Source organism: Actinia tenebrosa, unplaced genomic scaffold (assembly GCF_029948245.1).
Source record: "Actinia tenebrosa isolate PJP-AT-01 unplaced genomic scaffold, QUT_ActTen_1.0 PGA_scaffold1__47_contigs__length_23844297, whole genome shotgun sequence".
Lineage (NCBI taxonomy): Eukaryota > Metazoa > Cnidaria > Anthozoa > Actiniaria > Actiniidae > Actinia > Actinia tenebrosa.
The window spans coordinates 23,500,744-23,517,778 of record NW_028292578.1 but is presented as its reverse complement, the minus strand read 5'-3'; the positions used below and the strand labels follow the sequence as shown (position 1 = coordinate 23,517,778).

The window sequence follows — 17,035 nt, the reverse complement described above, 5'->3', positions numbered from 1 at the left end:
CCATACATCCATCTGCCCTTTTTTCTTGCACCTTACACTTAATAAGATTTTTATTAAATCCTACCACAGGACCCCAACAACAAACCATGTCAGACCTAGTAGCAGCTGCCGAAATGAACACCAATAAACAAAGCATCACTGGCCAATACCAAAGGTCCACTAACTCAGTCGGCAGTGACCATGGATCAGGATTCCCTGCGCCTGCAGTTCATAGTGGACGTAACTCTGTCTCTCCCAACCCACAAGTCTCGCAGGCTCCCAACCGACCTCATCTCAAAGTAGTGATTCCGTCTTCTAATAGACCTAATGCTCAAATGGTAAGTATACTGTATATGTTGTCCATCCATCTGTCCATCCTTCAGTCCATCTGTCCATCCATCCCTCCATCTATCCGTCCATCCGTCCATCCATCCATCCATCCGTCCATCCATCCATCCATCCATTCATCCGTCCATCCATCCTTCCATCTGTCCATCCATCCATCCATCCATCCATCCATCCATCCATCCATCCATCCATCCGTCCGTCCGTCCATCCATCCATCCATCCATCCATCCATCCATCCATCCATTCATCCATCATGTATTCTCATTCTTCAATACCAGAAAAAAATTTTCATCAACTCATTATTTTCCGTTTAAAAACAGATGTAAAATTTTTCAATATTTTTTTCTTCAGGGTAATCGTGGCAATTTGTCATCCAATTCTCAAGTTCAGTTTTCTCAGGGGAGTTATGGACTCTCAACTCCAGTTATTTCTCTTGCAACGCCAAGTAATCCAGCAGCTCCACCTTCATTCACGTCAATGCCTTCTGGATTCCCAAGTGAACTACATCCTGACAGTGCAGATGTGTTGAAGCAACTTGGGCAGTTTCCACAATTACTGCCACAACAACAAGCATTTCTACAGCAGCAGATAAATCTGCAGAATTTGCAGGCATTAAGTTTTCTACAAGGGTGAGTAAAAGAGTTTAAGAATAGAATCTAGTTAATGTTTGAGCAACTTTTTTTGGTATTCTTGTTCAAACAAATACCAGGGTTTGTACTACTCCTTAAACTCCTTTGAAAAGCTCTTGAATTTTACGATTTTAGCGAAACTCCTTGAAAACTGATTGAATTTTTGCTTTGATCATTACTTGCATGGTTCTGACATAGATCTAGTCAGAAAGATCAGAAAATCTGAATGTCGGCCATGTGCAACCACCATGTAAAAACTTGGCATATTTAGCTGAACATACTCCTTGAAAATTCATTTTTGGGTCCTTGTATAGTCCTTGAATAGTCCTTGAATTTGAAGTGGTTACCTCAGCACGAACCCTGAAATACCCACATGACTTTGAGATGGCTTCTCTCAGAGCCAATCACAAAACTGGAAAATTTAAATTATCCAATCACGAAAAAACTTCTTTGAGTGTCTCTACTAACTACTAAACATTCCTCACATTTCTTGCTTTAATAATTTTTGTTTTTTGTTTTTTGTTTAATTCAGAAACCCAGGCCTTATGGGGGGAGCAAACCTACTAGGCAACAGACTGACTGTACCTAGTTCTTCTCAAAGCCATAATCTTGTCAACGTCAAATCAGAACCAGTCACAGAACACGATCCATCATCTCCAGGTTCTCGATCATCGGTCTCTCCAACATCGCCCTACTGTCGACAGACACTGAGTAGGGAAGGGAGAGAAATGGATATGAGTGAGAACAACATGCCGAAGCGACAGCGACTGGATGTTACAGCCAATGGTTGGCGTTAGTTGTGAGTGCTGAGAACTTTGATTTTAAATATACTTTTACTTTGTGAAAATATTGACCAAATGTGGTATAAATAATTGTGAATAATTCGAACAAGTAGGATTTTTGAAGAAGTGTGCTCGGACTTTGTGTTTTATGTAAAAATACAATAAGAAATTCATTCATGACGTATATACAGTAATACATTACTTGTTTTTAACACTGAAAGTCTTTGGGCTTGTCAATGTAAAATAAAGTTTTGTTGAGATTTCACAAGAAAAATATACAACCTTCCTCAATTGGACGCTTCATTATCCAAGAAGCTTTTTACTTTTAGCATGCAATATTTGTGCCTTTAGTTTTTGGTCAATATTTTCCCAATAAGTTGTATATCTAGTCTTCATTAATCCTTATAAGTAATTTCTTAAATACATATAAGTTCAAAAAAGAAAAAATAATGTAGTTATATAATTTTATTGTTTCAACCAAAATTATTGTAGATCGTGTTATTCTTAAGACATGGAATGCTTCTTTTATTTTTGTGGGAGTGCTTCCTAAAAAAATGAAATGGCTATTGCCTATAGTATTTTAACAGCAGTGGAATTGGTTGTTTTATGTAAGAAAGGTAGAAAGTCAAATTTCCCAAACATTTTACGAGTTATTTTTTTCATTTCCGAAAAGAATTGTGGTTATCCCAAATAATTCAACCATATATTGAAAATATCCATATGAGGGCAATGTTCATAAAAAGAACGAATATATATGGGTATTTTCGTTTAATTATTTTTAAGGGACCATAATTCTTTTCGGGGTTCTGATAGGTTATTACGTCACTTTTAAGCACGTGACTTATTGGTGTAACACAGTCTGTCACGCTTTCTTCTGTCACGGAGGTATATTTATTTGAAAGTGCCTTTCAACATTTTGTAAAACAAATTATATATAAATAGCATGTCTAGAAAGTATATTATCCAAATTATTGACTCAAAGTAAATAATCCAAGTATATAATCAAGATAGTAATTTGGTGCATTCATTAAGGCTGTGTTACACATCTTGCACTTGTATTTTGCTTATTGATGGTTGCAAGCATTCCCAAGAGAGTTAAAAACAAAAGCATGGCGGCCATTGTGCGTTAACGATGGATGCTAACGAGAAGTATTTTATTAAATGGCACCAACGCTTCCCCGAGAGGCTGCGATGACGTAACGTGCAATCAAAGAATGCTCCAATAAATTTTTCGCAAACTTTCGTTTTTAAATTTCATTAAATTTGTGCCTATATTTTACATTAAGGTTAAAATTGTGTTAATTTGTTTAGTTTTAGGTAAATATATATTCAATATTAGATTAATGTCTCTTAACATTACAAGTGATTTGGTTATGCCATCTTTTGTACATAGAAGGCCCAACATTGTACTCTAGAATTTTAAACAAAGATTTATTATACAAGCTATATACTGTTGTTTCTTGCTGCTATAAGTGCGAGATAATAAAATGGTGAATTTGCAAAATGACGTCAATTTCTTTGCAACTTAGTTTCCGTGGTAACGAGCTATTTTGTCTTGGGCTTTATTTTCCCGCCTTTTTGAGGCTCGACTTTCCATTACGCATGCGCTTTGAGCAAGAATATATAGTAAATGCTTGGCATGTTTCAAAATGTTAGCGTAAACTTAAAAAGCAAGAGAAGCTATGAGCCTTTAGTTACAGGTTCAGTCTCCTGAAATCGGTTATCCATTAATCATCTAAAATTGCTAACGTTTTGAAATATTACTCTAATAACTGAATGATTATGTCATTTGAATCCATTTTGTGGCTATTTTATAATTAGCGTTGAAAACTTAAAGCTTAATTTGTAAAAAAAAAAATCGAACAAAATCAGCAAAAAAGATTCAACATTAGCAAAAACTCGCAGCTCAACTAAAATGCACGCCAACTAAAGAAATAAGCATCGGAAAAGCCTGGCCTCCAGCCAGAGGCGCGGTTACCTTTCAAAATGGTTGCCTCCATTTTTATTTAAACAAAAGTAAATTTAAACTATAAAAAGTGTTATCTTAAGACACTCGAAAATAAACTAATGAAGAAACAGAGCGTAACCACTATTGTAAAAAGCATGCTTGTATTTTATTCAAAGTGTAAAGACAGCATGTAAAGACAGCATTTAATCGAAGAAAACCGTTTTCCGATTTAAGTTGCCACTTTTGACTTGTGTTTGAAAATGTATTCCATTTTAGAGTAGCTTGAAAAAATTAATTTTTATACATGTGTTGTAGTTTTTAACAGGAAAGGAGAGCTGGACTTTCCGTAATTATATTCTCAATATTTCCATGTATTCAAAATTAAAAACCAAGTTTAAACATTAAACTCTCTACGATATCATATTAGCAACTCAAAACTAATAAAAATTCAATTAAATATTCTTGAGCTCGTGATTAATCTTATATGTTATTGAAAAAAATAGTGCAATTGCGTTTTCGTCTAACTTCTCTACGGAATTTTTTTGGCTCCCTCTGCAAAACCAAACTGTCTTTCTTTCATGTAACCAAACTGTCTTTCTTTCATGTTTTTAAGAATTTTGTATATTGCATTGTACCTTGAGAGCAAAGTTTTTTTTCTGACCCTCCGTGGGATGGCTGGTCGGGGAGAAAATATACCTCTGCCCTCAATCTGTCGTTTTGTTTGTAGAAGCCGTCTCCAAAGTTTTGGACCAGCCATCCCACGGAGGGTCAGGAAAAAAAAAAAAGCTCTGCTCGCAGGGTAATTGCATTGCTTTTAGCGAGCCGGTTATGGTCTCTATGCCTCTATGGTATCTATGATATAGATTATGTCTCCGTTTCAACATGGCTTTTTCTGGATATGCTTCGCACATTGTTGTGGTCGCGTTTCAGCAGTCGTGTGATGAGGTCAATGACAAGCTCGAAAACCTCGACCAGTGAGAGCAAAGACATCCCAACAAACAAACCAAACTGACCGCCGAGGTCACCTATTAGATTTTCCAACTGTAAAAGAACATTTATAAAAAAGTACATTAATGAATTGAGATATATATCAGAAATCCATAATGCAAGGTATAGAAAGAAAAGGGAAAAATGGCTACTAAGACGAATGAAAACCTAAACGAATTTGAAAAAAAAAATTGCGAACTTCTTGAGTGAAGGAATAAATAATTGGAAAAAAAGTTTAACGAGGGAAAGAAAGAGCAAGCGATAAATGAAATAAAACAAACGAACGAATGGAATTTATAGATATTTAAAATTGTCTACCTGACCTTATATCCCTCCATTTCTACCGTAGTACGAAAACCGAGCGTTTTGTAGAAAATGTGGACATTGAGTAAGTTTTCCCTTGAAAAGAAAAGAAAAAACTCATTAATATCGCCCCATAAGAAATTAGTTGAGCATGTTTGATTGTTACTTACAGCTATTTCAAAAAAGTTTGAATACTGCATACTGAATAGTGCATTCCAAGACCGAAGTGCATTGTGGGTCATAGTGACATTGTCTAAAGTAGAATTAATAAAAAAATTTAAATCTATTTTTAGTGTATTCTATCTGAAACAATATACTAACTACATGTAGAGAATTAATTGCTGTATATTTACTTTTTATTTCAAATTAACGAGACCCACAATGCCCTTTAGTTTTGGAATGCACTATTCAGTATGCAGTGTATATTGAAAGCTACCAATTATAACGGCGTTAGAATTACCTTGCATACTTCAATGACGAGACAATAGGGCGTGAGGTCCGGTTTTCTAAGTCTTGCTTTAAAAATATCTAAAGAAATCGGTTATTAAAAATGGCCTAAAATTTTCGTTTAGTTGGTAAGTCAGTTCGCCATGCAGACCGCAATCAGTCGGACATTCGGTCGGTCGGTCGGTTGGTCGGTCGGTCGGTCAGCTGGTAAATCATGCAACATATTCATGTTAAGATCATCTCTCTTACCCAGCTTTGTTCGCTTGGCCAAACAGAGAAAGATGACGAGTACTCGTAAACGGTTTCACTAAAATTATTCGAGATTGCCGTGTTAATGTGGTTCTTGTGAGTGAATTGAGATGAGCGTATCTATAGGTTTGAAAACTGAGGAGGGAGGGAGGGAGGTAGGGAGGGAAGGAGGAAAGAAGAAGGAGGAAAGAAGAAGGAAGAAAGAAAGGAAGGCGGGAGGGAGGGAGGGAGGGAGGGAGGGAGGGAGGGAGGGATGGAGTGAGTGAGGGAGGGAGTGAGAGAGGGAGGGTGGGAGGGAGGGAGGGAGGAAGGGAGGGTGATGGGGGGAGGGAGGAAGGGAGGGAGGTAGGGAGGGAGGCGAGAGAGACGTACCTGCATGGTGGGTAGCATTTGCATTCTAGTAAAGCCTTCTCCAGAGAAGACTCTTCCATTTCTTTCAGGCATGCTCCTTTCATAGAAGCAGAATAAATAAGCAGAATAATTACAGTTATTTGTTAATAAAGGGTGGCGTAGCAGTAGCGCACACTCCCCTCACTTCTGGGGTCTCACATTCGATTCCTGAACCCAGCATCACATTTGAGTAGAGTTTGTTGTGTCTCCTGATTCATCGGAGGATTTTTTCCCAATAGACCTCTTCGGCTCTGACGTAATGTTTTCCCATTTCAGACCACGTCATTCCCTAGAGTATCATTTCTTTGTTCAAGGTTTGCTCTCGGTTGCACATGAGAAGACACATGTATATGGATACAGCTTAAACAAAGAATCTTATTCTCAAGGGAATTAAACGTGGTCTGGAATGGGAAAACATTACCCCAAGCCGAAGAGGTCTCTTCTCTGGATTTTCTTTAATCTATAGTCCTCCCTCCCAAAAACAATAGTTAGTATAGTTAGTTAACTGTAGCAAAACGTAACAGCTAAATTCCAATTTGTCTACGAGCTCTGATCTAACTTGGATTAGCCCAGAGGTTTGTTCAGTAAAATGGATGTTTGACTCGTTCTCGTCTTTGCTATTCCGGTTCACTTACTGTCAGTCTCATTAAAGGGATCGCATGATGGATTGATATCGTAAATCGGTTTAACACAACCGCACTTCTCTATCGAAGTATTCGCTTCACATAGTTTCAAACACGCCTGTTGAAAAAAAAAAAAAAAAAAAGATACGCGTTAGTAATCCACCTAATTTTGCAGATTGCAAAATGTGCCATGAGCATGCACGTGACTGCACCGTGTCCGAGCCTTTTGATTGGCTAAGCCAGCAATGACCTGGCGCTCTTTGATTGGCGCAAAGGATTTCGCCAGTTTTCCATCATGACGGTGTTCGCTGCTGTTCATTGTTAGCCTCGACTTATTGTGTAGAATATTCATGTGTTCTCGTAAAGATTCGTGGAACTGCAAACTGTTTGTATCATTGAAGTTGTACATTCTTTACTTTACCGTTGATATTTGTGAATATTTAGACACTGATACGAAGGAACACAGCGGTAATTTGAAACTCCTACTAAAAGGTACGTCTATATTTACTGTTGTCAGTATAGCTGTCAATTAAATCATCACGTTATACATCCACTAGCTGTTCTCATCTGAAGAAGAAACATGACTTACATTTACTGAATACCGTTTTTTAGTAGTGTACAAAATCTCGTTTTCATTCCTGCATCTGGAAAAAGGTTCCCCCAAACGTAAGAATTGTTTCTAGAACAAAAATACATATAAATACAAAGAAAAGAAGAAAAAAAATCAGAGTAAATATAAATTCACCACAAACAACTGAGGGTTGGTGCAGTGGCGGATCCAGGATTTTTCAAAGGGGGGTTCCGTTTCTTAAACTGTGTATAATTCTCTTTTGCTTAGTCGATGTCTGACAAAAAAAATGGCTCTAATCACCTAATTTACTATCTAGTAACGGAACTTAAAGGTAAATTAAACATTATAACAGCAAATATTTATCATTTCGTGTTCAACATTATCCTTGTGGATACTTTTAAGCAAAATTTATATAAGACATATTTCTATTACCTAAAAGATCAAACCTTCAAGGGGGGTTCCGTGGAACCCTTCGAACCCCCCCTGGATCCGCCACTGTGGTGCACGTGAAGGTTTCGTTGCAAGCTGAATGTTGTATGTTGTACGTTGTATGTTGTACGTTGTTTACCAAGCTTGAATTGTATTACATTCATACAAAGATAATGTTATAATTAGCACAAAAAATATACCGATAAAATTCCATAAGCCATTTCAAGGTTAAGGAAAACGAAAAAAAAATCGATTCAACTTTGCCATACCCCCGAGACATCCGCAGAGCTGAGGCGGCGTATGGACTTCGGACCTGACGGCGATTAAATCCTTCTGCCCTTGGGTGTACGAATTACGCAAGAAAATGTTCTAGCCGAAGCATCAGGGGAGAGACCAGCCGGCCCCCAGACCATATCGGCTAATCCCTTGCATCTCTACCACGCACGGAATCGGTTGAAAAAATAATGTTAAAAAGTCTAGTCTATCCGGTGCATTGTTTTCACGGCTATTGTTATGCTGATTTACCTGGAACTGTGGCCCAGTGGAAAAACGTGGGCTTGAATTCCACTGAGTCAAGTCCGGTTGAGCGAAGTTAGTACCAGGATGGGTGACCTAAAACTAATACTTGCTCAACTTTTTTTGTTTTTGCAAGATTTTGTTTTTCGTAACTTTCAGTTGATTACAATTCGTTAGTAAATGGGAAAACGTTTGGAAATGGTCAAAAATTAAAAACTGCCCGATACTTAACTGCGGCATGCCCAGTGCTTATCGTTTAAACTTGCAGCAACTCGTATACCATGCAGCAAAAAAATTTCATTGATAGTTTGAAGAAGTATGCCCTCTTATTATTTACCACGATTTGACTTCAACGATTGGCCAAGAGGCGCAATACAAAAACACAGAACACTGCATTGGCTTCGTACGCAAACTATTTGTAATATGTTGACGTCATTTGTTCGTTATTATATATATATAATAATGATATATAAATTAAGCACATGTCCCCTCCTATTTAGCACGGCTCCAGTCTAATGCTTTTCCATTTCAGAGCACGTGTTATTCTTGTCATCTCTTATATTTCTTCTTATGTGCAACCGTTAAAAAAAGATATGATACTCAAGGGAATGACCCGTGGTCTGAAATTTGCCCATTACGCCCAAGATCAAGAGGTTTGAATTAACATTTAGGTCTTTTCTTTACAAGACTGGCATTTCTTAGTTTTAATGTTTTTACCTTTGAAATACCAATATTAGTTGAAAAGCCCGGAGACATTTTCTCTCCATGCTCGATGGGAAAAGGCATGATGTCGGGATGATGGACTTGCAAAATTACCCCAAGATATGGCGATAGAGCACCAACGTATTCATCTCCTTCTACGTTCAGGGTAAGTGCAAGAGCTGAAATATAGGAAAGCCCTTGGTGTAGTATGGTATTGAATTGGCCTCTCACCTGTGAGGTCTAACGGGTTCTTTCCTGCTTTTGCCTTCACACGTGAGTAGAGTTTGATGAGTGGGATTTGTTTGGTTCGAGGGTTTTTCTCCGGGTTCTCCGGTTTCACTCCCTCTTGAAAAACTAAAGCTAAATTCTAAATTGATCTGTGATCATGGTTAAGTCGTACCTTCACTTTGATCAATCAAAAAGTCGTTACAGGCTAGCTATCGATAAAATGTTAAAGTTTTTTGTCCAGTTTAAGATGACCACAAATCTCTTTTATATAATGCAGACCTCGAGAAAAAGTTCAAACTCTGTTCAGTTTAAAATGTTTTTATTCTAAACCCCAAAAAGATTTCTAGTGAAGTCCGAATGAACTTGCATTCCTCATTTTCAAGAGCTTGATGAAACGCACACGATATTGTTGTGGTCGAAATCTTTTTGGTATCCCCTAAACTCACTTTCAGGCTGCCCTTTAGAAAGGGTTTTGAGTCCAGACTTTTTTTTCTGAAGAGCTATTCTGACCTTCGACAACAATAAGTGACGGTGGATGGAATACTTACGTTCTTCGTCTCCTGTAGATGTAGCATACAGTGTTTCACCGTTTTCACGAACGTTGAATGTGTAGCAGTTACCATATGTAGGTGTGAAGAACTGTGTGAAACTGTTATTGAAAGAAAGCATTCAGTATGTGGACCCCCTTTGACCTCATGTTCCATTCATTCAGTATGTGGACCCCCTTTGACCTCATGTTCCATTCATTCAGTATGTGGTCCCCCTTTGACCTTATGTTCCATTCATTCAGTATGTGGACCCCCTTTGACCTCATGTCCCATTCATTCAGTATGTGGACCCCCTTTGACCTCATGTTCCATTCATTCAGTATGTGGACCCCCTTTGACCTCATGTTCAAAACATTCAGTATCTGGACCCCCTTGACCTCATGTTCCATTCATTCAGTATCTGGACCCCCTTTGACTTCATGTTCCATTCAACTCACTTTTCTTTACAGTTTTCTTCCTTCCAAGTACACTTTACGATCAAGTCCTTTGCTTGGTGGCCCATTCTCCTTCTTTCAGTAGCGTTCATAACGTTGATAAAAGTGTTCAAAATTCTTCTGACGTGCTGTTCTTGGGAATTCCCTCTTCCTTAAATAAGACAGATGATAGTTGGAGAAAGAGATGAGTTGGCGGATGGGAAGGAATTGGTTTGTTAAAAAAATGGGTTGGTGGGTGATGGATGGATGGATACATGCATGCATGCATGGATGGATGGATGGATGGATGGATGGATGGATGGAGGGAGGGATGGATGGATGGATGGATGGATGATGATGATGATATTAATAATAATAGTAAGAATAATAATAACAATAATAATAATAATAATCATGATAATAATATAACAACATAGCAAGAGATTTTAAACTTAGCATTAGATATTTAGTTTAGAATTTGCGCTATATTTACTAGCGTTTTATTTATCAGTCCATTGTTCAGTTATTTTTAGTATTGGGCCTGTAATTTGCAGCATCCATAGCTATTTCTTAACTAGCGTGTTTCATTTTCGATTTTCGTTGGGTTTTTTTAATTTTTTTTTTTTTGCATTTCATTTTTTTTAGGAGTATTTAGATTTATAGTCTGCTTAGTATTTGGCTACGGTTTCCGCCCAACTACCTTAAAGCTTAGGTCTGGGCATCCAGAAACATATACTGCCATAATTATATAATATGCCGATAAAAAGTGTTTAGGTGAACAAAGCTATAATTAGATTAATTAACTGATGAAGCTAAGTGAACGGTTTAGATGTTGGCTATAATATGACAGGAAGTAAACCAGGAAAGCCAAAGACCAAAAAAAAAAAAAAAAAAATTCTGTAAGAGGGAATTCCTAAATATCAATAAAATTTGTTTGGAATAGTTCCCTCTTACGGGATATTTTACATTTTTCCTGAAGTTTCCGCAAATTCACCGCACAGATTTTGAGTAATTTCAGTTTCAATATTACAATTTTTGAGGACAAAATTTCCCTTTTGCAAGGTCATTTTGCAATGCCTACGTCATCAGCTCTAGAGCGCGCGTGCGCTCACGAAAGACCGTTTCGAGCCTCCTTAAGTATAGAGGTGCTTGAACATCATTATAGCTTCCTGTGATAAATTTATTATCGTGTAATGAAAAGACACCAAGGCATTTTTTTCATGGGCGATTGACAAAAAACTGTATCATGACTATATAATCTTTTTCTATAGCCTATTAACGGGCAGCCACGATTTGTTTTTGAAGAACGTTTGTTGCGCACTCATAAAAAAAGGTCAAAGTGATATCATCGGCATAAAGTTTAGGAGTACTAAAGTGCAGAAAAACCCGTATAAATCATTGATGTCAATGGAAAAAGATATGCGGGACTTGAAATCGTACCTTGCGGAACACCAAGGTTTGAAAAGATACCATTGGCTGAGCAACAATGCTGTGTTCTATCTGATAAAAATGAAGAAAGCCATTCCATAACATTTGTGTCCATGCCAAATATCTTAATTTTGATAACGATATTTTATGATTGGATGGATGGATGGATGGATGGATAATGGATGAATAAATGATATAGGCGTGTGGATTATTCCATTTTATTTATCATTATTTATTTATATTGTTGCGGGCGACAAAAGGAGCACGCAAGCATAAATTGACGAGAAAATGCCAAGGGGCCTGGGCCCGCGGAATACGAGAGACTAGACAGCCTTTCAGAGTTTTCGACTTCCATCTCAGTGGAATGTCAAGAATACGAGGAATGCAGACTTACAAGATTAGGCCAGTGCTCAAACAGGTTTTCACGCGTACGTGAGGGAATTCGATCCGCAGGGATAACCTTCCTTAGCAGGCCAACCAAATCACTAAATACTCACTTGCATCTGCCTCTCCATATATTAATAGCTACTCAAGCCTCTCAAATAAATTAAGAATATCTTCCACCAATGTTCTACACCCGCACTTCCTAACCTGAGGTTACCCCTAGTTTTAGATATATTTATTACTAATATATTGAAAAGCGTATACAATTCTAAATTTTGCATGCGCATGCGCAAGTCTACTTCTCTCAAACCACAGCAATCCCAAGTCTGCATATTTGCTATTTCTCCCAGTCCCTTCTCTCTCGGGATTATTTATACGACAGATTTTCTTCGAAAGTTTACAAATGTAGTACTACGCCAAAAGAAGTCTGTTTAACCGCCAAAAACTCTCACCAAATGGTAAGTCACTAACCACTTAATCAGATAATCATCTTGAAAGAAAAATATTCTCTCCTTAGAGCGGCAATCCTTCGTAATATTTACAATTTGGAGCGCATTATGCTCAGATTCTCAACTGCCATTTCGATCGCGAGCACTGCCATAAGAATAATATCAGGATAGAAAAGTCGAGTTAATTCTGTTAAAACGAAGGACAAAATATCTTATTACATATTAGCTATTTATTTTTTTGAGAGCAAATCTATGGTGTTGGTTTACTTTGGTTTTCGATACGATTATGCAAACTCGGTAGTTGTGTGCACGCTGAAAATTTGATTTTTCGCTGCCGTCAATCAAAAGTTTTATATTCTTGAGTGGCCGGGAAGGCAGTGAAAAAACAATTTCATATCAAGCTGTTGAAATGTCGGAGTACGCAGAATAGCGAAAACATTAAACTAATAAGTTTTCTCGTCTATCGTTTTACAGCGCTTCTCGACCACACGCGTGAAATCGTGCAATTTGCCATCGTGGCGAAGTAGGTTTTGGTGGACGTCAATCAATGCGTTTCCATGACATTCCATATGCACGTGCATTAAAAGCTTTGTGTTTTCTGTCAAAGGGATGATGGGGGTGGGGAAGGAAGGGGGTTGCAAAAATACCGCATTAATATAATAATGTCTTTAAAGTGGGGGCTAGCAAAAATCTTTCACTTTGTCATGATCATAAGGTAAATCTTGTTGTTCTGCGTGACTCTTTATTGACATAGTCATTTTTTTCCGGCTCTCAGGCCAAAATGATACTACTGTATTCAGTTCGCTGACCCATAGTATTCGTGATTGGTGTTAATTGGCTGTCATTATATTGTCAAACATCGACCTTTTGGGGGGGAGGAGGGGGGTCACTGAAAACGTGTTAGGTTTGTGTGAGTGGCCCTATAGCCCTCCTCCCCCTCAGCCCACTAGATAAATTATGAACACTCCCTTAGTCATAGGTAAAAGAAACGGAGCGAAATAGATGGGGAAGATGGGATAGTAAGGTTATAAGGATGGAACAAACAATGAAATGGAGTACAATTCTAAAATCATTATAGGACCACTTCTATTAGCGTACACTTTTATTAATATAGAGCGTTTTCACTCACGTGAGAAGGCAGCCATAAACAATAGAAACGTTCTGCACAGTATTTGCATAAAAATAGAGTTCAATTCCCGGAGGATAGAAAATGTATTGTTTTGGTACCCCATAGAGCAGTTTTCGTATGACTGTGAAAAGCTCAGTGCCGCGCCGTGACCGTGATGTTTTCTAGAATTTTAATTGGCTAATTGTTTTCTCGCGCAATGTGATTGGTCTGAAAGTGCCGTGAGCTTTTCACAGTTATACGAAAACTGCTCTAATGGCCGCTGTGACGTCACTTGAAAACGCTCTATACATAGCATTTTATCGTTTTCTATAGCATTTATGATTAGTCTCTATCAATATATATATCATATAATATATACATAACTCAAGTACCATAGAATATTCGTAATCAGTAACCGGCTAAGTGTTTTAATTGTAATTCGTGTAATTATTCCCCGATTAGTACGCTCACTTATGGCAAGCAAGTAGAACGACACATTAATAAAGTGATTGATGGATTGATTGATTGATGGATGGATTGATTGATTGATTGATTGATTGATTGAATAAAGAGAACGGAGGGGAAAAAAGAATAGGGGAAAAGGGATGGAAAGTAAAGCAATATTAGTGAAAGGAATAAAATGCAATGGGAAAAAGGAATGAAAAGTAAGAGAATTGGCTAAACTTTACATAAGTTTATTCACTTACCCCAAACTGTGCTGTTTTCCTGTGGGGAAAAAAGGATGTTAAAAAACCTGCTTTATTATATTATAAATATGAAAAAATTCTACTCAATTTGTCCTTATCAGATTTGGAGCTAGACAGACAGCTGCACTAATTAGGACCGGCGGCCGGTTGTCATTTGTGTCTACATTTGTACGATGTTTACATTAGCTTTATGTTCATTAGCGCCAAATAACTTCAAGAAACACGTAGAACAATAAATTTCGAAGATTTTGTAATTATTGATGAAAAATATGTCAAAAAAAATCCTTTGAAATAAACTAACAAACGGTCGTATAGAAAAGAAAGAAAAATAAGAAAAGATAGAAAACGAGACAAGATAAGAATAAAAATAAGAACAGAGAAAATGAAGATATTAATCTTTATCATTTAATTTGATTAATTTAACGATAAGGTTTAGAGAGAGTTTGAGCATCTATTTTCAGGATTAAATGATAAACAGCTTATCAGTAGGTTAATTAAGCATATGATTGCGACTTCGCATTTTTACAGCCTTATCAGATGCTTATCCGACTGATGACCTCTATATTTTATGAGAGTCTTTGAGCTCAGCTTTTTCATTCTCAAGGCTACTACACCCACGTTTAAAAACTATTATAGAAGTGCAAAGAGTAAACTAAGCCGGCGTTAGTGACCTGTTTCATTTTATCGAACTTAAAGTGCACATGAACCTTTCGGCAATACTTTCAGTTCTGATTCTACATGAAGTAGATAGTTGAATGGTTAAATATTTCTTTATTTGAGTGATGCGTCTCTAAGTTATGAAGGTTTATACTTCCAATATGCTAATAAGTGTGACGTCTAATAAGTTTGAATTAAATATACAAAATTGAACTGGTTCATAGAAACAGTATCTAAAAAGCATCATTATTTTACTTATAGTACACTCAACAAAATTACTCGACTCTGATTGGTCGAGAGGAGTACAATTATAGCGTTAATTGTACTCCGTAGGAGTACCGAATTAAGTCGCTATGGAAACACGGCCAAAACAATGTCAACAGCGGCAAAACAAACAAAAACAACAAAAAAACAAACAAACAAACAAAAAAACAAACAAAAAAAAAGCCGTAAAAACTAATAAGAGCTAATCTTTATTATGCATTTCAGTTGCGCGATGGACTGAAAATCGGCCGCCAAATAGACAAAGATGAACGGCGTCGCTTTGCATTTTTTACTGAAATTTTGTTGAGTGAACTATAAACAAAAAATCGCACGATCTTCTCGTACAATTTGGAATTAATAGACACTCGTAATGTTTTGAAAGTTCTTTAATTGCACTCGCCTAAAGGCTCGTGCAATTACAAGAACTTTCAAAACATTACTCGTGTCTATTAATTTCCAAATTGTACTCGAGATCGTGCGATTTCCTATACTAATAGTGACATGAAAGCTATTTTAAAATTGTATTTTAAAAATGGCCAGCATTTAATATTACTAGTTACAACAAAAACACTCAAATACCTTACCTGAACCTTCACTCAAATCAAGAAATATTTTACCAATCAACTAATTACTTTATGCAGAACCAGTACTGAAAGTATTGTCGAAGGGTTCATGTGCACTTTAATACAAATAATCATGTACGTACATTAGTGCCATGTCGCTAATATTGAATAAACTTTGGTGTTTGAAGCTTAGATTTTTTTCCATATTGCTTTATCCGCCTATTTCAATAAACATAGGCGAAAAGGGATAGGAGATAGGTCATTCCAAGATCCAAGAATAGGCTGGAATGACTTGTGTTGGACATGGACTAATTGACTGTTGAGACTGATTTAATTTTCTTTGTATTGAACTACGAAACCATTTCCATGGTGGAACGAAATATCGCCTATCGCCTTTGGCGATGACAACGTTTTTTGTTTTTTGTTTTGGAATACTGAAAATTAAAAAAATAAGAAGCGAAAGTGAATAATTGACCCAAATCTTGAGCATATATGATTTGAACTTCATTTTTAAGTAAAAATAATATTTATTTATTACGAGCCATTTAGAATTTAGTCGCCCAATTTATCAGACAGCTAGTCAATTTTGAACGACGGGTTTTGCTATTGAATTCCGGCTAGAATAATTAGAACTTTAAGTTGGTTAGAAAAAAATTAAAACTAAACAGTGATTCATGCAAGTTTAACTTATTCATTTTAGTATTTTCCTTGCCTTTTTAGCTTTTTTCTTCTTGATTTTCTCGATTCCAGTATACTAAACGGCTTTAAATTTTTTTACATTGCATACAGAGTTAGTTGATTGTTAGTTCTCTCCTGCACTTTGAGGGTTTTTCTCAGGCCGATTCTCCGGCTTTCTCCCTCCGCAAATTCCTAATGGAATCCAGAGGAAGAAGAAGCATTCTTGTGCTGAGAATCCCCTGTTAATATTTTATCATACCTTATTATTATTTTTAATCCAGAATACTTTACTTACATTCGAAATTTCCTTCCAAAATTTGCTTGAATTATTGATCTGGGATTTCCTCAACGGATTCAAATTGCAGATAGTAACAGCAGGGAAAGCAAGTCTTCTTGAAGTAGTCCAGTCATTTCGTATCGTAACAGGACGAGAGTCATACAAACTTATCAGCTCTTTAGCTTGATAGAGCAAATAGCACAACGATGCAAGGAAAAGGCACATCCACATTAGTTTTCTGAGTACTGGAGTCTTTGGATTCACTTGCTTGCTGATGCTATGAATCGTCGTGTTTGCTCCGAAGTCAAAAATTATTTCTTTAATGGAATCCTTTTTCGGGAAATTCTCTGTCATTTTAACGACTGACAAAATCTTGACTTAATTATTATAAAGGCAAATACGAGCTACAAGAAGATATGCTTTTTACA

General features: G+C 36.9%; 2 protein-coding genes across 4 annotated transcripts in view; one reads left to right on the top strand and one right to left on the bottom strand.

Moving 5' to 3' along the window:
* The window catches only part of LOC116289149 (myocyte-specific enhancer factor 2C), a 22,003-nt gene extending 17,860 nt beyond the window's left edge, over window positions 1-4,143 (top strand). For all 3 annotated transcript variants that reach the window (XM_031696025.2, XM_031696024.2, XM_031696026.2), the window contains exons 7-9: window positions 70-317; window positions 679-956; window positions 1,489-4,143. In XM_031696025.2, the coding sequence (XP_031551885.2) occupies window positions 70-317; window positions 679-956; window positions 1,489-1,753 (791 nt within the window). In that variant the 3' untranslated portion in view covers window positions 1,754-4,143. The remainder of the gene's footprint in view (window positions 1-69; window positions 318-678; window positions 957-1,488) is intronic.
* Window positions 4,133-17,035, bottom strand: LOC116289160 (acid-sensing ion channel 1A). The gene is made up of 12 exons (XM_089032333.1): window positions 16,626-17,035; window positions 14,169-14,187; window positions 10,117-10,264; window positions 9,680-9,780; window positions 8,919-9,082; window positions 7,275-7,364; window positions 6,698-6,803; window positions 6,045-6,120; window positions 5,673-5,730; window positions 5,437-5,504; window positions 4,997-5,072; window positions 4,133-4,727 (listed from the first exon to the last, which is right to left on the bottom strand). The coding sequence occupies exons 1-12, from the start codon at window positions 16,959-16,961 to the stop codon at window positions 4,551-4,553; spliced, it is 1,419 nt and encodes a 472-aa protein (XP_088888459.1). The 5' UTR covers window positions 16,962-17,035; the 3' UTR covers window positions 4,133-4,550.

What these genes read in the sequence shown, in the direction of transcription:
- LOC116289160 (XM_089032333.1), bottom strand. Translation starts at nt 16,961, where the DNA reads ATGACAGAGAATTTCCCGAAAAAGGATTCCATTAAAGAAATAATTTTT. An exon ending in TCGTCATTGAAGTATGCAAG is followed by an intron (nt 5,073 to 5,436) that starts GTAATTCTAACG and finishes TTTCTTTTCAAG; the next exon opens with GGAAAACTTACTCAATGTCC. An exon ending in TAGAAATGGAGGGATATAAG is followed by an intron (nt 4,728 to 4,996) that starts GTCAGGTAGACA and finishes GTTCTTTTACAG; the next exon opens with TTGGAAAATCTAATAGGTGA.